The sequence below is a fragment of the Cucumis sativus genome, chromosome 6 (assembly GCF_000004075.3).
Source record: "Cucumis sativus cultivar 9930 chromosome 6, Cucumber_9930_V3, whole genome shotgun sequence".
NCBI lineage: Eukaryota > Viridiplantae > Streptophyta > Magnoliopsida > Cucurbitales > Cucurbitaceae > Cucumis > Cucumis sativus.
In genome coordinates, this window is record NC_026660.2 from 5,998,930 (window position 1) to 6,018,784 (window position 19,855).

The 19,855-nt window shown below is 35.6% G+C and overlaps 5 protein-coding genes across 10 annotated transcripts; 2 read left to right on the forward strand and 3 right to left on the reverse strand.

The window, feature by feature from the left end:
- Positions 1–151: 151 nt before the first annotated feature.
- LOC101207411 (NADH dehydrogenase [ubiquinone] 1 alpha subcomplex subunit 9, mitochondrial) lies at positions 152–5,071 on the forward strand. Its single transcript, XM_011658459.2, has 12 exons — positions 152–363; positions 468–564; positions 1,524–1,588; positions 1,763–1,848; positions 1,973–2,057; positions 2,150–2,220; positions 2,998–3,129; positions 3,542–3,657; positions 3,780–3,903; positions 3,990–4,058; positions 4,431–4,551; positions 4,632–5,071. The coding sequence occupies exons 1-12, from the start codon at positions 264–266 to the stop codon at positions 4,769–4,771; spliced, it is 1,206 nt and encodes a 401-aa protein (XP_011656761.1). The 5' UTR covers positions 152–263; the 3' UTR covers positions 4,772–5,071.
- A 2,135-nt stretch (positions 5,072–7,206) lies between these two features.
- LOC101207167 (photosystem II reaction center PSB28 protein, chloroplastic) lies at positions 7,207–8,120 on the reverse strand. The gene has a single exon (XM_011658464.2). The coding sequence runs from the start codon at positions 8,088–8,090 to the stop codon at positions 7,410–7,412; it is 681 nt and encodes a 226-aa protein (XP_011656766.1). The 5' UTR covers positions 8,091–8,120; the 3' UTR covers positions 7,207–7,409.
- Positions 8,121–8,443: 323 nt separating this feature from the next.
- Positions 8,444–11,684, reverse strand: LOC101206927. The gene is made up of 4 exons (XM_004140529.3): positions 11,432–11,684; positions 10,967–11,104; positions 9,590–9,777; positions 8,444–8,918 (listed from the first exon to the last, which is right to left on the reverse strand). Exons 1-4 carry the CDS (start codon positions 11,488–11,490, stop codon positions 8,734–8,736), a joined length of 570 nt encoding a protein of 189 aa, XP_004140577.1. The 5' UTR covers positions 11,491–11,684; the 3' UTR covers positions 8,444–8,733.
- A 300-nt stretch (positions 11,685–11,984) lies between these two features.
- On the reverse strand, positions 11,985–17,660 carry LOC101209282. 6 transcript variants are annotated; one of them, XM_031886874.1, is made up of 5 exons: positions 17,522–17,660; positions 16,551–16,657; positions 14,858–14,966; positions 14,089–14,110; positions 11,995–13,980 (listed from the first exon to the last, which is right to left on the reverse strand). In XM_031886874.1, exons 3-5 carry the CDS (start codon positions 14,930–14,932, stop codon positions 12,374–12,376), a joined length of 1,704 nt encoding a protein of 567 aa, XP_031742734.1. In that variant the 5' UTR covers positions 14,933–14,966; positions 16,551–16,657; positions 17,522–17,660; the 3' UTR covers positions 11,995–12,373. The 6 variants fall into 6 exon arrangements, with proteins under 6 accessions (XP_031742732.1, XP_031742733.1, XP_011656767.1 ...); XM_031886872.1 differs by lacking the exons at positions 16,551–16,657; positions 17,522–17,660 and adding an exon at positions 16,350–16,544 and having other exon boundaries at positions 11,985–13,980; XM_031886873.1 differs by lacking the exons at positions 16,551–16,657; positions 17,522–17,660 and adding an exon at positions 16,330–16,468 and having other exon boundaries at positions 11,985–13,980.
- Positions 17,592–19,814, forward strand: LOC101206684. Its single transcript, XM_004140528.3, has 3 exons — positions 17,592–18,394; positions 18,938–19,110; positions 19,600–19,814. Exons 1-3 carry the CDS (start codon positions 17,627–17,629, stop codon positions 19,712–19,714), a joined length of 1,056 nt encoding a protein of 351 aa, XP_004140576.2. The 5' UTR covers positions 17,592–17,626; the 3' UTR covers positions 19,715–19,814.
- The last annotated feature ends 41 nt before the right edge of the window (positions 19,815–19,855 follow it).

The window sequence follows — 19,855 nt, forward strand, 5'->3', positions numbered from 1 at the left end:
ATGAGTATTCATTACAATTATCCTGAATAAATAAATATTTATTCGTGTAATTTAGTTGAGCCATTGCAAGAGGGTAAGGGTTGGAATATAAATTTGGGCTTATTTGGGCTAAATTGAGGCCCATTTAGAAGAAAGAAAACCCAAAGTCCAATAATGGGAAAAAAGCTGTTCATCAAAATTCTTCGCCTTCTTAACTAAAGCGCTTCCCTCTCTCTTCTTGCTCTCTCCCTCCGTTGCTCACTCCGATCAGATTCCGATCAAAGATGCAGGCCCTTTCGAGGCGTCTAGTGCAGCAGCAGCAGAGCCTCAGCTCTTCTTCCTCAATTTCTTCTATCAAGTTCATATACCCTCTTTCTCATCACTGTAATTGCTTCTCTCTTCCTTCTGTGCTTCCATTTTCACATCGATTTCGTCCATTTTTAACGTCTCGAACATCTTGTTTTTTTTTTTAAAAAATATTTTTGCAGATTGTGGGGCTGATCGTCCACGATATGATTCCACTTTGGCTACGAGAGGTGTCGGGCACCTTGTCCGTAAGGGCACTGGTGGGAGATCGTCTGTTAGGTAACCTAGCCCTAGCTTTTTCGTGTTTGGATTCTTATATTTGATTATTGGCTTTATGTTGTAGATGTAATGCTGGGTTTGAGTGCTTTGGAATGTTGATGGAAATTTAAGAAATTTAATGGGATGAAGATGAACAGTGGTACTTCATGCCTCAAATTGAATTTAAATTATTTTAAAAATCCTAAATTGGTATGACTAAGTATTGCTAAACACGATAGTCATATAAAAACACAAAAGAAAAAAAAAATCACCCCTCAACTAGGATTGGTTTATTCTATGGATTTTTACCTTCAGTGTTCTTAAAGTCACAATAATAAAAGTAGTAATAGTTGTAGTCATAACTCAAACCTTTATATGTTTTTTTAAGAATGTGGTAAATATTGTTTTGATCATTAGACAAGATATAGAGATTTTAAGTCTCTGTGCCTTTTCACGAAGCCATAAGCCTCTTATAGTTCAACAAAGGCATACTCAACGCTAGAAGTTAAAGCCTTGCCTCAAGATGGGTCTCGAGATGTTATTCTCAAAACCTTTTTATAACATTTGTGCTTCAAGTTTGTAAGTTAATTAGTGGAAATCAAATATAATCTTTCAGTGTCTTTTTTAGTTGAAATACTTATAGCATTTTCCCATTGTCATTGAGGGAAGGATTAATTAGATATACTTTGTTTTATTGAGTAAGCTAAAAGATCATGGCACTACCCACTACGAACTGACGTCATTCCATCTTTTATGGGATATTGAAGCAGGAAATTTTAATCTGAGCTGGTTTCTCTGTCGCTGTCAGATAATCCTAGTTTGTGCTTATCTGTTCTTTTTCAAGCATGCACATTAGGATTCTCAGGCAGATCAGATTATTGATATTTAATTCAATTTGTGGATTTAGTCTGTAGTGAATAAACCAAATTCTGTATCTGGTTTTCCTGATCTTACTGTTTTATCGCAAAATTGTTTTGCAGTGGGATTGTTGCTACTGTCTTTGGAGCTACTGGATTCCTTGGCCGCTATGTTGTACAGCAACTAGGTAATAGGTGAACATAAATGGTACTAGCATTCAACTTTCTTTTTGCTTAGATATGCAATTTATTATGTGCCTCTATAGCTTCTACTACTAGTGGGTTTTGGCAGCTTTGGCTCTATTCTTGATTATATATAAGTTTTATGCTAAGCATGATTTTGGAAATGAATTATGTTTCAGCTAAAATGGGGTCCCAAGTGTTGGTCCCTTTTCGAGGTTCTGAAGATTCACCTCGACATCTTAAAATAATGGGAGATCTGGGACAGGTAGAGCAGTATATGACGTTTTAATGCCATGGATGATTGTACTATTTTTTTTTTCCATGTGTTGCTGAATGCTTTCTTTGCCCCCTCACTGTTAAATCAATCGCCTTAATTTCCCCCCCTTCAGATAGTACCAATGAAATACAATCCAAGAGATGAAAATTCAGTAAAAGCCGTAATGGCAAAGGCTAACGTGGTCCTTAATCTTATTGGTATGGGTTTCTCATTCTTCTTCCTTCTTGTTAAATGTTTGAATTTTTTATTTTAGCCTTTTAAGATTAGAATTTACCATATTTGTTGACAGGAAGAGAGTATGAAACAAGAAACTACAGCTTTGAGGAAGTAAATCATTCCATGGCAGAACAACTTGCCACGGTATGCATCTGACTTCAATCCCACGTGGCTTGCCTTTCCCAAGGCCTATTGGTTGAAAATCTATTAAGCTAATATTAAGCTGGTGCCCATGATCCAGTGGATTTTGGGAGCAATTTGTAAGGGGCCTAGTTAGAGTCGGAGATATATGGAGTTGTAGTAGAGTATTAATTTATTAGGACATTACTAAATTAGATAGTAAGTTTGTCAGGACTCTTAGTTATAAAATAGAGGGAATGGGTTGGTAGCTAGGGAGAAGAATTTTGTGAGATTTCTTTAGTTGGGAATTTGGGAGACTCTAGCCCTCTCGAAAGGTTAGTGGTTACCTTGTTACTTGTTCTTATGATATTATTGCACATTTTCAATATATTTCCATTTTAGTGTTCTAGAGTTTACTTTGTGTTCGTGAGCATTTCCTTGTTAGGTGGTATCCTAACTCAATTTTACCCAATATATTGCTCAATTCTATAATGCATATAAATTATCAATAATTGTTGGCCGACATTTATGTGTTGGTAGAAGCATTTTTAAAGTGCTTGAAAATTTGGTAGAAGCATTTTTAAAGTGCTTGCAAATTTGATAGAAGCATTTTTCTTATCGATAGAGTCTTCTTTAGTTCCTCTACCATCTGAATATGAATTATTAAAGACAAGATAACGGAAAGGGATAGAGTACTTTCGTATATTATTCATTTATTTATTTTTAACTAAAGATGTTACATTTTTTTTCTTTTTGAGTCTGATGTAGATTAGATGTTTTCCCTCCTTTTAAATACTGTAGATTGCCAAAGAACATGGTGGTATCTTGAGATTTATACAAGTTTCCTGCCTGGGTGCATCTTCATCATCTCCATCCAGATTTCTAAGATCTAAAGCTGCTGGCGAGGAATCTGTTTTGAAGGCATTCCCTGAGGTAAGGAGTTATAATTAATTTCCTGATTTTGAGTTGATAATACCACATAAAGTTACGCTGGCAGTTTCAGACCATTAGAGAATACTACAAGTCTTCTATTGTCTATAACTATTCATTTATCATGTATTCATCTTTTATTCTTATGGGAGTACTCTTTCATTAAGGTTCAGTTGAGGTGAAGCCGTGTTCAAGAATAGACTGTATGGATAAAAAGCATGCTAAATTCAAATTCTTAGGTCAAATTTGCAATTTACAATTTCAAACTTCAATTTCATATTTGAAACTTATTTTTCATAAATTATTGGATATTTTTTTAATGCTGTAGATTTTTAGTATAATTTTAATTTCAACTTTTCTCCAATTATTTAGGGGATATTGTCAGAACTAACATTTCAAAGATGTGCTTTTACAGGCTACAATTCTGAGACCTGCAACTATGATTGGTACAGAGGACCGTATTCTGAATCCATGGGCACATTTTGCTAAAAAATATGGCTTCATTCCCCTCTTTGGAAATGGATCTACAAAGTATGTATTTCATATCCGATACTGTATGGATCAAAATCACATTGGCAGGCATTGAATAGTTCAGATATTGTTGAGTACTTATTTTCTTATAGCTACCCTAACCACCAGTGCTATCTTTGCAGAATCCAACCTGTGTATGTTGTTGACGTTGCTGGTGGAATTGTTTCAGCGTTGAAAGACGATGGCACCAGCATTGGAAAAGTTTATGAACTAGGTGGTCCAGAGATCTATTCGGTGCATGATTTGGTATGTTATGTTTTTTTTTAACATTCTGCCCCCTGTCCAAGAAAAAAGAATAGAAATTTCATTATAAAGCTTCATGTTCTTTGCAGGCAGAACTTATGTTTGACGTGATCCGTGAATGGCCTCACTACCTGAAAGTCCCTTTCCCTATTGCAAAGGTAAAAACAATGGAAGTTGATGATATACAATGTTGTACCTTTATGCTTTCCCTCAAGTCTTAATAAATCGGCCACCATATTTCTTCTCTTATATTGTGTTGCTATCATGCAAAAAATAGTCACATCTTTTATTTTGTTGGTCCTTATATTGTTGCTTCCTCTTGCCTTTCCTTCCCCCCACTCATTGCATAAGAAATTCAGACCATGCTAGATGATTTTTTTAGTGATGGTATACACTTAGGAAAGTATAAGTTGCTCTCCTTGCTGGCCTTTGTTGGATTATATTGCAGATCAAGCGAAGCTTTGTTTTTAGATATTGTTCGACCTGTTTGATTTTGTTTTCTAAAACTAAAAGCTGCTGTTTGGCCTCAGGCAATTGCTACCCCACGAGAAATATTACTTAACAAAGTCCCGTTTCCATTACCAACGCCAGCCATTTTCAATCTGGATCAGATCCTAGCTCTAACACAAGATACAGTTGTTTCTGAAAAAGGTAAGCATCTCAATTCTTTTCCCCTTCCAACAGGTCACGTTGTCGTCTAATACTCTCTGATCTTGCTATTGGATTTGCAGCATTGACTTTCAATGATCTTGGGATTGTACCACATAAGTTGAAGGGATATCCTGTTGAGTTTCTTATATCGTACCGTAAAGGTGGCCCGCAATTTGGTTCGACAGTCAGTGAAAGAGTCAATCCTGATTCTTTTCCATAGGCTTCATTTGAATTTTTTCTGAAGCCCCCTGGATATTTTGTATTAACTTAGTTGAAAAGCTTTGAGAACGGCCTGGTTTATGTCTCCATTTGTTAAAATAAAATGGAGAATGTTTCGAGTTCAACCCTCGTGTATTCTTATCTTCTTCATTCATGGTTTAGTAGAATGCACAGTTTATTTGGTGTTGTAATTAATAAAGGCTGGAATGCTTGGTTACAGCATACTATGGTCTTAAAATGTGTTTTTTTCAGGAAAAAGAAAGAGGTACAAATTTTATCTATTTTGTCAAGTTTGAGCAAATTTGTTGGATGCGGATGGTGGTTGTTGGTATATTCTATAGAACTTTTGGAGTGGTACTCCGAATTGCGAAGTGAAATCTAACACATCAACTAGTTCACTTTAGTTGCTAAATCGTTTTTTTTTTGTTGTCATTAAACGATCAATGTAAGATTTCTGTCCAACGACCTGCTTTCAACCCTCTTAGTGGTTCGTGTTTCTTCAAAAATAAATGAAAAACAACCTTTTGCTTATGTCAATGCACAGCTATTATGCGCACGGATGTCTTGACCAGGTCAAGTCCTCACTTGATAGCTTGATAATTGTGATCATGCTCTTTCACTAACAATGTTAGGGCAGCCCTATTGTGAATACAAGGATATAGATGTAGATGTGAGCGAATTTAAAAAATTGTGTTGTACTTTTAAATTGTGACAAGGCAGAACTGCAGAGAAATATATTTTGCGAGAACAAGTGGCACCCATATAAGAACCACAAACGATAAACATGAATCTTTAAACTATTTTAAAACTACATGTAAACACGAAGTTAAAATACTACTGCTTATTTAAACACATTAAAAGTTGCATAGATGGATTGAATGTGAAGGTTATAGGTTGCTTTTGAAGCAAAAAAGTGAGGGACAAAGAAAGAAAACCCATTGCAGAAGGAAGGAAGCAAAGATGATGTTAACTTTAGTAGCCGGAGGATCATAATCCTACACATCAACTATGAAGATGATGTTATAGAGTTTCGGCAATAGAAGCGAAGGAAAGATGGAAGCGAGAGACGAGAACGAGGCACTCGAGGGAGTGAGGTTGGAAGGTGGAAACATGGGAGCTTCAATGTCAGTCAGCCATGGAGGTGAGTGTAAATTACCTAACTGTTGTTGCATAAACATTTATGTGAACAGCAACATTCAAGGTGTGAACAATTCAACATTGAATGGGGGCGAGGTCAAAATGGGAAGTCCAGGAGTTTTCTTCTTGTTTGGAGATATGGAACCAAAACTACATCAAAATAAAACTTCATCCCTTCATCAAAATCCCAAGTTATGGCAATGGGGTTTAATGATTCTTCTTCTTCTTTTTCTTCTTCTACCACTCCTTTTTATGTTACTTTTAGAAATCAAAATGCTTCATTCGTAAGACTCTCTAATGGCATTTGGAGTTTTATATCACAAGTTAATGTCGTTCTATATGTGATATGTTCACTGTCTTTGGAGTTCTGTCTTTTGAAGTACTTTTAGAAGTTTTTGAATGCACACCTTTCAATCTGATTGTTTTATTCTGAATTTTATGTACTTTGTTACATGACTCTTAGTACCTTCATTTGATTCAATTTAGTTCATGGGTTTTTTCTTCTTTCTTTTCGCTGCCAATTCTTAAGACTCTCAAAAGTAAAAATTGATTATGACATATGTACTTCACTTAAACGATTAATTTTCAACTAAAACTACAAACGAAAGTTAGATGAAATATCGTATGAAAGTTCAGATGACATCACCTCACCTTTTTACCTGAGAAAATACATATTCACAAAACAAATTCTTTTAGAGAATGTAATGTTAGGGAAATGTCAATATTCATTGTTGTCAAAATTTAGGTCGTTCGAAACTAACGTAACACATTGATTCATCCATACAAAAGTTCGAAATCATTCTTTACAAGAGTTTACTTAGAAAAGAAATCATTTTAGTGTCGAAGGTGGACCACCTTTAGGATTATAATCACAAACAATCTGGAGTGGCATCGTAACGCTACAAAACACCTAGACATTTTGCTCTATCAACTCTAGTCGGTTTTAGAAAAAACAAACACCAACATTCTTGACAAAAGAAATCACTTAATTCCTTCCGCACATTACAAATTCATCATTAGTACCAAACTTCAACATCAACTATACAAATTTTGAAAACACTCTCATGCTGTTTTTTTTTTAATGTATTCAAGTTTTGAATCTTACCTTTTAAAACCCAAAATTATATTAGTAAAAGCTAAAAAAAAAAAGTTTAGAATATACTTTTATATAAATTAATTCCTTTTCATTTTTTTTATATTCGTGACATTGGCCAATTAACTCGACCAATCTCGACAAACCTTGACGTCGACAAACGTTGACCTCTTATAGTTAGTTAGTTATTAGTTATGGACTTAAAATTGGTAATTACAGCTATATTTTGGTACAGAGTTTGTTTTGTTTTCACAATCTTTTGTTTGTTATTACAAATTCCCTTTAGGGGGATAGAAAGAACATAGAACAAAGCTTCAATTAAATCTTCATCCATCAGCCATAATCAACACAGTATTGATCTTCATTTTCAAACGCAAAAACAAAATTGTGCAAAAGAAAAAACCTGATTTCATTTCTTGACAAATTGCATCCCATTGGCATTGGAGTATCGCTCCATGAATCTCATGAATCTATCCCATTCCCTCGGGGTTCTCATCACATACTTCGCCTCAATCCCCGCCGGTTTCCCATTTATGAACTTCGCATTCACATCAACCGATTGAATCATCCCTTCTTCATCAATCATATAGAAGCCGGTGATATCCCCAACCTCCGCCGATGAATCGAACACTGACGGCTGCTCGAACCTAAAAATCGCCATTCCATTGGTTCCGTCTCGGGATTTCGTCAGCCGCACATCCGGGATTGTCTGCTCGTCCGTGCCCTGGATGAACTGAATCTTGGGCAGAACCATGAGGATGGGGTTCCATGAACGTTGTCGGTAAGTGCGGCGAGTGAGTGTGTGGCATTTGGTGGTGGAGAGGGAAAGAGAGCGGCCGTGGAATGAGGAGAAGGCGCTGCTGTGGAGAGAGTAAGAGAGTTTGGGTTTGGTGGAAGAGGGATGAAGGAGATGAGGAGAAGACGGGGAAGTAGTGGAGGCCAGAGATTGAAGAGACGCCATTGATGTTGTTGAGAATTGGAAACAGGGGAAGAATGAAGAAGAAGAAGAAGAAGATGATGAAAAAGGGAGAATGGTGTGGTTTGTGAAGAAGATTGAGGAAAGGTGTGTGTAATCACCACAGCCATTCATTCACTTTTTGCGAAAGGGAGAATTGTAGTCTTTTTCACTTTCATTTCTAAACTACTAAATCAAACACTAGCAATTACCATTTTTCATTTTACTCATTTAGAAACACTCAAATACATACAAAATTAAATCAATGTCAATACTATACTTGTCCAAACATACTTTGGTGTATGAAGGAATTGAATTCTTGTTGAAGTGTGATCCTCATGCCAATAAAACAACCATACAAGATAAAGCATCTAAATTAGAGCTACTTAGAAGAGATTTTTGAAAACTTTTTTTCAATTATCAAACCTGTTCTTTCTAAGTTATAATCTTTATTTACCACCTACTGTCTACAGATCAACAAACAAACAAATAAGAACAAAAAAATCAGATAAATAGTTACTGTTTTTCTTTTACAAATTGGATTTTACGGTATAACCATAATAACTTTGCCACATTTAATGTCAGCAAGGTTGTATAATAACAAATCTTCTACCGCGGTTTGAACTCAACCTCAAAGAAAATTATTATTTTGGTGGGGATAACGAATACTTCGACCCTTCGGTTAGCTCAAAATCATGTCGGGACAGAAAACTAATAGAAAGCAACTTCATAAAGGATATTATGACAATAGTTTCATAATATCCATAAAAAGCTAACTTCATCTCTTCTCTGTCTCTGGAGGCTGACAGTCGGTGCATGAGACACAAGCAGCAGGAGCAAACTTCTCGCTGAGATTAATACGCAAAGTTTTCTGCTTACCTTCGTTTTCAGGAACATAAAGGAGAGCATCCATCATCAGAATGTCCCAGTCCCGAGGCCGGAGAAAAGAAATCCAGGAATCCTCTGTAGAGATATTCCAACTTAGTATTACCATTCAAAAAGTTTATAACAGACGAAAAGACTTCTCTCACCTAAAGGGTAATATATAAATATATATATTACAAAATAGTAAAAGCTGAAAGAGGATGATAATTCATGTAAAAGGAACAAAATGCGACAAGATTTCATTTTGAGTATTATCTTGATGCTAAAGTAAAATCTAAAGAATTGATACACGCGAGTATAAGGATCAGACTAGACTAATTGCAGGTAGAAAATAGATAAGAAAATAAATCTGCCTAGTTACCATTATGGTTTGAAAATTAAAAGATTTTACTAATAGAAAAACATTTTATACCTACCATTACCTTTAGAATCTTCCCGGTTTACCTAAAACAATCCACTAATCCAGAAAACCCTTTTCCAAATGCATCGGATTGAAGATACACCAGCTAAGTTGGATCGCTCAGGAAAAGAGACAACTTTCACAAATGTCATCCCATACTTCAACTTAAAAAAAAAGCTTATGAACTAAAAATACGTATGACAGAGAACTTCAAAAAAGCTTGGTTCCTAATCCCCAAAAAAGAAAGAAACGAGAAAAAATTGTTTATCTATTGCTAATTCTCTATTGAAACTATAACTTGAATCAAGTAAGGGAAATGAGGACCAGGTGATAGGAAAAGTGTATTGACCTCCATTACGAACTGCCTTCAGTTGGAGGATCCCTGTGCCTTGTGGTCCTGATACTGGAAATGTGCAGGATAGAGAGTGTCTCTTGTGAGCTACTGCAAGTGATGCATTGTACCATGGACCTTTATCAATGGGTTCACCAATAGCATCTATGACTGCTTGATTGTTTCTGACTTTCTCTATAGCTTTGCTGAGAAAATAATAAAATAATGTAAATAAGTCCCGCCAACTACCAACAGCAAAAGAATATCATTGATTCATGAAAACCTTGTTGGAAAAAACCTTCCACTATTATTGCAAGAATAAAGCAGGGGATAAAAGAAAACAACAAAAATAGGATAAAAATTTTACGTAGAGAGGAGAGAGCATTTCCTTTTAAGATGTGAGCTATTTTGAGAGATTGTCAAATACTCCAATTTTTTTCCAAAATTAAACACTTGATGATGTATTCCAAACACTCATATATGAAATTGAATTAGAATTAGAATTAGAATTAGAATTATCCTTTAGGCCTTATTATTTTACAATGGTGGATACCTTTGTTGTACAATTAGTTGGGTTATAGTTTGGCTCCTTTTGCTGGGTTGTCTTTTTGTTTGCCCTTCTGTATTCTCTCATTAAAAAAAACTCAGTTAACCACCAAAGGAAGGACAATAATCTTGTGGATTTAAACCTTATATATTTAGCTCAAAATATTTGATTGGAAATAGAGTGTGGATCAAAGCTGGTTATAGGTACACCAAGCCAACAAGGGTGGTGATGAGTTTTCGTGGAACGGATGAATCAGGTCAGGTCCCTTAGGGAACATCCGATAAAATTGGATGAGTCGGGTCAGGCTTCTAATTCTAAAATCAAGAAAAATGCATCGAAGTAAAGCCCTGAAGATCTATCATCTATTTGCACAATTTCATCCAGAAAACTACCATACCTTTGTAAATGGGGCAATAACAAAGATTTAAAGCCCCTAAACAGAAACAGAACAAGCAAATAATGTATAGGTAAAAAAACCCCAAGGATCAAAAGAATGCTTTCATTCTCTAACCGCCAAAGTTGACAACTGAGGCTTGTTCAATAACAATAATGTAACATCACCGAATACTACTACGAGATATTATTTGATCCAGTGAGAAGACAGAGATTGAAAACAACATAACAACATAGCCTTAGATGACCAAAGGAAAATGATCTCTAATTATTAGAAAACGGAAAAGTAAACTAATTCTAATCCTAATTAATCATGAATTTGTCCAAGATTCCCCAATTTACTTTAGTGTTACTACATGGATTTCCTTGAACTTCAAAGCGCCAAATTCAGACATTCATTTGCTTTAACAATATAATTCATCCAAATTTGGAAATCTCTAACAAGTAATACATACCTGCTACAGCTATGATAAATGGCAAGGTCATCTAAAGCACTCAAAGCTACACCACCAGTAACAGTAATAAGCACAAAGGAGACGGCTTTCCGACCCCAGGATTTATTCACCTCATTCTCCGTTGGCTTTATCGAATTGCTGCAAGCAACCCTTAATCAGAGATTACCAAATTCCATTCTATCCATTAAAAATCAATGAAAAAATTTGAAATAATCAATTCAAGCGTTTCCTTTTTCATAAAAACAAATAAAGCAATTCCAAGTTCTAAACGAGTAAATAAGGGGGAAATTAAGCCTATTGTACGATCAAAACATCGAAAATTTGAAGAACCCAGATATTATATCACTGAAAAGATGCGGGCAATCGATTGATTCCACGTTCAACTGAAGTTCGTGAGTGAGTTAATAACTGTTGGTGTAAAATTCTGAGAAAATAACGAAAATGGGCATTACACGTAGGGCGCACCTGGAAGCATGTGGAGTAGAAGAGCGCTTGAATATAGAAGCGAACCTTTTCGCCAACATTTTCAACTTTGGACTACCTTGCTCCTTCCTCAATCGTTAGGAGTTTGCCTTTAATTTCATAAATGTGTATAGCCAGCCCACTCGAAATTTGATCTAGGTTTATATATATAGATATGTGTGTGTGTATATATGTTTTGCTTAATACATCGAGACCAATGCGTGAGATCAGGAAGAGAGAGTGTGAGAATAGAGAAAACAAATTGAACTCTGCCTCCATCGCTCAAACACATTTTGGGGTCAAAATGGTAGTTTCTGACTACAAATTTCCAGTGGCTTTTCAAGGTTAATTATCAAAAATGAATTTTGTAGTTTGTTTTTATAATTTTTCAAAAAGTATTTATTGTCATCGACATTTTATCTATATTTTTATTTACATTTTAGTAAAATGGTAAAATAGAGTGAAAATTTATTTTCAAGAAATAAAAAACCAACGCCCGAAAGATTAAACAAAATGTATTAGAGAGACCACCCCTAATCTATAAGCATTATCACGATTCACAATCACGTCTCGAAATTTATATTTGATCATTGAACTTCAAAACTAACAAACTCTGCTAACCCTCCAGTGTTAATCAAACTAAAATACAGTAACAGATTAAAGTATTAATCAAACATGAGTCCAAGAGTAGTATTAATAATATTCCCTAACTCTACATTACAATAGAAAGAGGCTCAGATTCCATCTATGAATCCCTTATTGTCACAACCAAGAATCAATACATAAGAAATTGAATTGTGTTAGAATGAAGTAGGGGTGTTAAAAGCACACAAGTCAGCTCCAACAAAGCACACCCCCTCTTTGTCATATGAACATCTCAAACTGCCATAACAACAACCAATAGAGTGAGCAAAAGCAGCAATGAATGGAATGCACAACAAAATTTTAGCCTCTCTCATCTCCTTCCCAATTGTTTTTCTCCTTTGGCCCAGTTGGACCAACCTCTCCAAACAATTCCGCTGGTAACTTTCTGAATATATTTGCAACAGGAAACCTAATTTTCAATGGAAGGCGATCGATGAAGTTGTCAAGCTTCGTTCTCGAGCTATAGACAATAGTTGGACCCCACTCTCTCATGAACTGCAACCAACCAGGCTCCACAATGTCATTGCGTCTCAGGTGCTCTGCTGCAACTATTTCATAATGTGTGCTTGAATCAATAAAAAGATGACTACGTGCACAGTCGTTCCTTATTCCAATCCCGAGTTTGGAAGAGCCTTGAATGTAGAGCCCAGGACGAGGATAGCTAGCATGTCCACTCTTTGAGGAGTAAACTATGGCTTTGTTTCCTTCTATGAATTCTAAGTTGTAAGCATCCACCCATTCACCACCACTGTGCTGTGAAAAGTAAATGCTAAAGAGTTCTCCAGTAAAGTTGCAGATCCTGAGAGTGATATGCTCCCAATCTCCAACATGTTGTCCAATTTTCCCTAGACTAATATTCACAATTCCAAGCTTAAGAGTGGATGGCCCATTGAAAGGACAGAACACCCACATAGCAATATCTGTGAATGTCCCTCCCAAAGCTGGCTTTACATGAGCGTAAAGCTTGGCGCTTTCCAGATTTCCATTTATGATCTTGTCTCTACAGCCATCAGTTGGCAAATCCATCCAACATACTGTATCATTTCTCCCATCAGTAGGCAAATTTGTACCACAGACAAGTATGGCCTCCCCAGATGACATGCCATCTCTGTGCAATAGCACTCCATTTTCGAAAAACCATGAAACAGAAGATGGCAAGTAGATCTCTTTGGGATGGAAGAAGACAGTGGGTCCATAGTGGTTAATTAGAGAATGAATCTGATCAATGTTGGGCATTGTAGGCAGTGTAGAGTTCAAGTTTTTTAAGCAAGCAATAGGAAGCTCTTTTTCGGTTCCTTTGTAACTACCACAATGAAATGTTCCTACAGGAACTCCCCTACCAAGCATCCCTCGGTGACATGCTCTTGTACTCCAAATCTGTACTAGAAAGTTTTTACATTTAGAACTGATATTAAACATTAAGCGATAAGTTTCGCATCTATCGGTTAAATCAGCTCGAACGCACCTTACTTCACCCACTACAGGTTTTTCTAGCTTGTTAGTGACAAAATAACCCATGGATTTATAACCATCAGGTGGTTGAGGTAGCCAAATGTAGGCACATTCACCGTACTTCTCCTCACTCCCATCATCTGGACTCCATATCAATGTAAAATCAATGGGCTCCACAAGGGCTGGCAGTTTAACAATGTTGCTAATATGATCACTTTCCTGAAAATAACCATCTACTTCTCTTGCCACAAGAAGATAACCGTGAAGGGGACGGTCATTAGGTTGGCAATAGTGACCAAGGCAGTGATATCCTTCAGGCATCCTTAATGGTCTGTAAAATGTGACACCATTATTTCCTCGGCGTGATAGATTGCAACCCCATATGGAAACAAATTGGGTGATTTTGAGAACCTCAATCTCCCCAAGACTTGCTATTCCAGAAGCAAAACCTCCACCTAGGATGGGATACATCAAGAAGAATCAATATTTGTAGATATGACTAAAACTGTCCAAATAAAATCTGACTTTTTTTTTATCACATATTGACAAGTTAGAGCACTTACCAACCTCAACACGTCTAGACACCTATATGCAAAGAAACTAGAGACATATGTTAACTTTGTTGTTTTTTTGAAATGAAAACAAAATCAGCCAATAGTGTTGAAAGAATCTTTGCTCACAATAATCTCAGTAGGAACATCAAAAAAGCTGATACGAAGAGAATGTCATTTTTTCTACACGATTCAATCATATCAATGAATACTATAACAGTTTGGTATGCATGAATGTACGTGGAGGAGTTACTGATTAACAAAACAAAAACAACAATCAAGAATTAAATCATCAACAAATATTACTACATCAAAGATAACCGCACAGATTTACAAAATCTTCAAGATTTTTTCGTATTGAAAATTTATCCAAAAAACTTCCCAGGCTATATCGACCTCAAAATGGATGCTATGTTCCGCCAGCATCCTTTTACATTGTGTGAACACGTCGCTTTTAGCTCGAATTGGAAGTTTCAGGAAATGTAAAACAATTCCCTCGTAGCTTTCAACACGAGGAGATCAACGTTATATTTCTCTCTTACTTTCAACATTCAAAATCTTACACTACAACAAACCCAATTAGTTTAATGGGGAAAACGAGAGATTAAGTAGTTAGTCCAAACTCCTTAGTCCTTATGAACATAAGTCACACATTAAGAAAGAGACTCAGAAGCAAACAAATAATTGCCTCGAATTCAATGTGAAGTAACAAAGAATTATAAAACAAAAATGAACAAAATGCTATAGTTTTCAGTCATTTTTATTTGAGAATAGCATATACCTTGAGGCCATTCAGGAGTTGGGGAAGGCAACGAGAAATGGTCGGGCTCATCTGAGGGCAAAAGGTAGTGAGCATTGCTCCAGTTGAACCAGTTGCATCCGGATGCCATCTGGAGGAACAAGAAAAAGTTATACAAGGAAAATACCCCCCACGAAAAAAATCCTTGCATTATCTTGTTCATCATGAAAAGATTGACAACTTAACTCTTATAAGGATAATATAAATTTCATTGCTTACTCATACGAGACAGCATCCAATCAAATTGATTAGTTCATACACAGTGAAGAAAAAACTGGTTTGAAAAACACGGTAGCCTGAATAATATAAAACCACAGCCCATTTAAGGCTGAGAACTACCAAGACTCGACAACTCCAATACCCCCTTGATTTTCTAAGATAAATAGCTATTATGAAGATGACAACATGGTGAAGGGCAGAGTTTCCTTGAAACTCTGAAGCACAAATAAGTAAAACATGATAGCAAACAATTCCAAGATCCACCAGTTTATTACGCCAAATTCATACCTTTCATTTTATTAAACTTTATTGCTCATCCAGAACTTGAAAAGCCCTGAGCCTAACAACTCAGACTTGCCCTTTTATAGGTATGATAGATTGTAAGGTAATAACCAAATCATTTCCCTTTTTTCCAAAACCATTTCTTTTCCAACATATGCAAACTCCCATTTCCATTTTGTTTTAAAGAAGTCCCAGACTCCTCCTTCACCAATATCAATAACCAACTTTCTTTCTTCTAGTCCAAAGTTCCAAACCTTCTTCTCCAACAAAATTTCACAAAATTAAGTAACCAAAATGTCATATATGCTTAAATTCTAGAATACCAGAAGTTAGTCCTACATTTACCTTCTTTTAAAGAATTTTGTCCACAAAATTCAATCAAGAAGTTTATTTGAATCCTAATTCCTACTGTACGGGTTTCTTACAATGATATTCAAAGTGAATGTAGACTAAAAAAAAAGTTTGCATGTTCTCTAACAACTACTAGATATAAATTTGAGAAACTTTTGTAATATGTCTATCGATCTAAAAGCGCAAAACTGTCAGTCACATTGTCCAGCCTACTCAATAATTTCTCAAATAATATGCAGAACGATAGTGCTTCACAGACCCATGATTCATTCTAATTTCTTCATGAAACTACTACAATCACCATTTGATCAGAGATCATCATTTTCCACCCGTTCCTTTAGGAAACCCAATAACTAATTTTAACAACCATTTGTTTCAAAAGGTAAATTTTGATAATGGAGAAAACGGAAAACTGTAAGCTTTCTAAACGAGCTTAAGGTCCAAACTAAATTAAGCCTCTTAAACAATCAAAGCATTCAAAGAAGAAAGAACCCAAGAGCTAGAAGCGACCAATTCAATGTTCGTTTGAAGTTGGTGAATAAAACCCATAAATGGAATTAGAGACAAAAACAGACAAGATCAAAAGGGAAAGAAGATCATACAATTACAAGGGCAACCCCACCTGGAAGTATGTGGCATTGAAAAGCGCTTGAAGATGGAAACGAGTTTTATGGGCGGCATTTTCAGGTATGGAGTGGCATCGTAAGGATCAAATCATTGGGGAATAAGGAAGAATTGGAGAGAAAAAAAGTTAAAGAATCGATGGAAGTCTTTGTAACGAAGAAGAAGAAGAAGAAGAAGAAGAAGAAGAATATGTATTTACCTTGATATGGAGGGAAATTAAACCGACGCGATTTGTCCGATTTGTGTGGACTTCACCAATCAGAATCGTCAATGGAAATTAAAATTTCTCTACCAATTGGAAAATGGCTAAAAATAGGACAAAAATAAGGAAGCCTTCATGAAAAAATTTGATGAAATTAAAGATTTTATGAAGATTTTTATATCCTTTTTTATTAAGATAAAATTAGAATCTAATTTGAAAGAACACAAATTTACTATCAAAATTTATCTTAAGAAAAATATTCCACAATTAATAAATAAAAGTATATATGTAATATTTATGTATGAAAAGTCCATAGTCAATAGTCAACTTGTCGTTTTGTTTTATTTATATGTTTATTATAATTACATATATTAAAGAAAATAGATTGTATCAATTAAACATATTTGACAAAAAAAAAATTTGAAAATATTCAACATCCCATCTCATTAATTAATACCAACATTACTATAGCTTAGCTTGATGTATACCCACTCAAAGTCGAAAGTTAACTCTAACCAAACTTTAAATATTAATGTTAACAAAAATGCACAAGGTAATCAACGTTCCAAAGCAATCAATATATTGTTATAGAAAACATTTCTAGAAAAATATACAAAAATTAGAAAATGCAAAATGATATATTTAATACTAAATAAGCATTTTACATTTTTTTAAAAAAAACATCTTGTATTTTTTTTGTTTTATAAATTATTTTACTCTACCGTCTACCTCTCATATTTAAGATGAATCCAAGGTCACGATGAAAAAAAGCGAATCAAATTTTTATTGTCATTTTAATATTTTTATTATGTTGTAGAAAAATATACAAAACGTAAATAAAAAGTAAATAAAATAAAACGAATAAAATAATTAAAATGAAGATATTTGGGTAGAGATGGAGATTTTAAAAATGTGATGCCAACGTGATGGAAAGGAAAAAGGTTGTTTTTCCGTGAGGGGACACCGACCTTTTTTATTGGTATCTTCCATTGCCAATCTCCTCATCATCTTCATCCACTTCTTCCTCCTCATAAACAATCAAATATCTTCTAAAACTCAACTAAATCCTAATTATGCTCCTCAAATCCTCTTCAACGCCGCTTCTTGGCTCTCTTCTCCCCCCGGATCACCACCACCATGACCTCCACGGGAAACACTCCCCTTCCACTTTCCCTTTCCACTGCAATAATAAACCGCTTTCTTTCTCCACCACCACTGCTTCTCTTAGCTCCTCCCCTGCTTTCTCCGACCACCATCGTGCCGCTGCTCCATCTGGCTTCCGGAGAACCAACTCTGAAGGGAATTTGAATACTGTTTCTCATGCTTCTGATGTAATCGATGTCCATGAAGATCCGTTTTCTTTTGATTCTGTCAATTTCAAATCTTCTAAGAAGTTTTGTCATGGCCTTAAACGCTCTATTCTCCAGACTATTCCCTCGTTTTCCTTCTACGGTTCTAGAGCTAGGACTGAGGAAGAGGAGGAGGAGGAGGATCGAGAGATTGATGGGAAGGAAGAGGAAGATGGTTTGGGGAATTTTAGCATTGACGCTGCCATTGTAACTCCGGAGGTTAGGGCTATGGAACAAGCTTGGAGTAGAGTGGGTGCTGGTGGTGATGGGATGGGATTTGTGGGTGATTTACGGAAAGAGATGTACCTGGCTAGAGGGCTCGGCATCGGAGGAGGACCGGGTGATGGTGGCGGTGGTGGTCGACTGCAGGGTGGAGGCGGCGGTGGGGGAGGAGGTGAAGAATATGGCATGGAGGAGTATTACAAGAAAATGGTGGTGGAGAATCCGAGCAATGCTCTTGTTTTAAGTAACTATGCAGAGTTCTTGTACCAGGCAAGTTCGTTTTACCCTTGTTTCCATTTCTCTACTATGCTATGAATTTTTTAGGCCAAACGGTAAACATTTTGGTTAGAATAACCATCACTCTTTTATTATAAATCTTCAATTCAGTCCTTTTGTTTTCCAAATTTATAGTAAAAAAACAACAATACAAAAAGAAGATTTTTACAAAAATCAGCATTCAAAATTGGACAATTGATAGTACTAAAGAGCAAAACTGAAGAACTTCAAAGGAAAAGAAATGAAATTATATTTTATTTAACTTTTCAAAAAAAATTAATGTTGTTCTATCAACCACCATAAATTGTACTAAAAAACAATCATTCAACGTGGAGTTTGTTATAATAGTTTGCACATACACATTATAGTATGTTAAGGGTAGACTATTTTAGTATAGGTTAAAAAGTTGAAGAGATTTTTCAAACAATTGAGAACTTCAATACCGATTCCGATTCCAATTCCAATTCCGCCCTTTCATATGGTCATAATTAGCGAGACAATCTAAAGGAATTTCTTTGCATATGATTTTGATCGCAGAGGAAAGGAGACCTGGGAAGAGCAGAAGAATATTACAGCAGAGCTATTTTAATGGATTCCCACGATGGAGAAACTTTGTCAAAATATGCCAAGTTAGTGTGGGAGTTGCATCATGACCAACAAAAAGCTTTATCCTATTTTCAAAGGGCTCTGCAAGCTTCTCCACTTGACAGGTACTCACTTCCCACCTTCATTCTATCTTTTCCCTCTTTACTATTTCACAACTAAGTCATCAACGGTAAATATACACAAACAACCTTGACTAGTGGTTTAAAGCACTTATTCTTTTGTTTAATATTCATGTGCACTGGTTGAACATGTATCAGACACTTGTTAGAGTAACAAATGTGTTAAACATGCATAGAATTTTCGTCAAGTAGATTAGAAAGATGAATAATACTAACTTTGTGTAAATACATTAAGCTAGGTTTTTTAAGCATATAAATGCATCAGAATGTCTAGATTTTTAAAACATGATGAGTCTTGTGTCCATGCCATGTCAGCTTAGATGGAGACTAGGTCAACAAGATATTAGTATAAACTGAATCCCTATGGTATAGCGCTTTTACTGTGTTAAGAATGAGAATAATAAGAAAGAAATGTTTGAGGAGGAAGATGCTATAATTTGATGCAAAAAAATTTACATTGTGTGAATCTTTCAGCCACGTGCAAGCAGCCTATGCCAATTTCCTGTGGGAAACAGAAGAGAATGAAGATGAACAAAGCTTAGTTAAAGAGACAGCAACTAAAACTTACACGGCAGCAGCAACTGCTTGAGATGAAAGTGAATGGCAATGGCAACTTCTTTTTCTTGTTTCCTTCTTTGTAGAATAATCTCATCATCATTGATAATAAACATTGCTGCAACATTTTCAAATTTGTTCCAAGTTTCTGAAATGCAATGTTAGTGAAGAAACA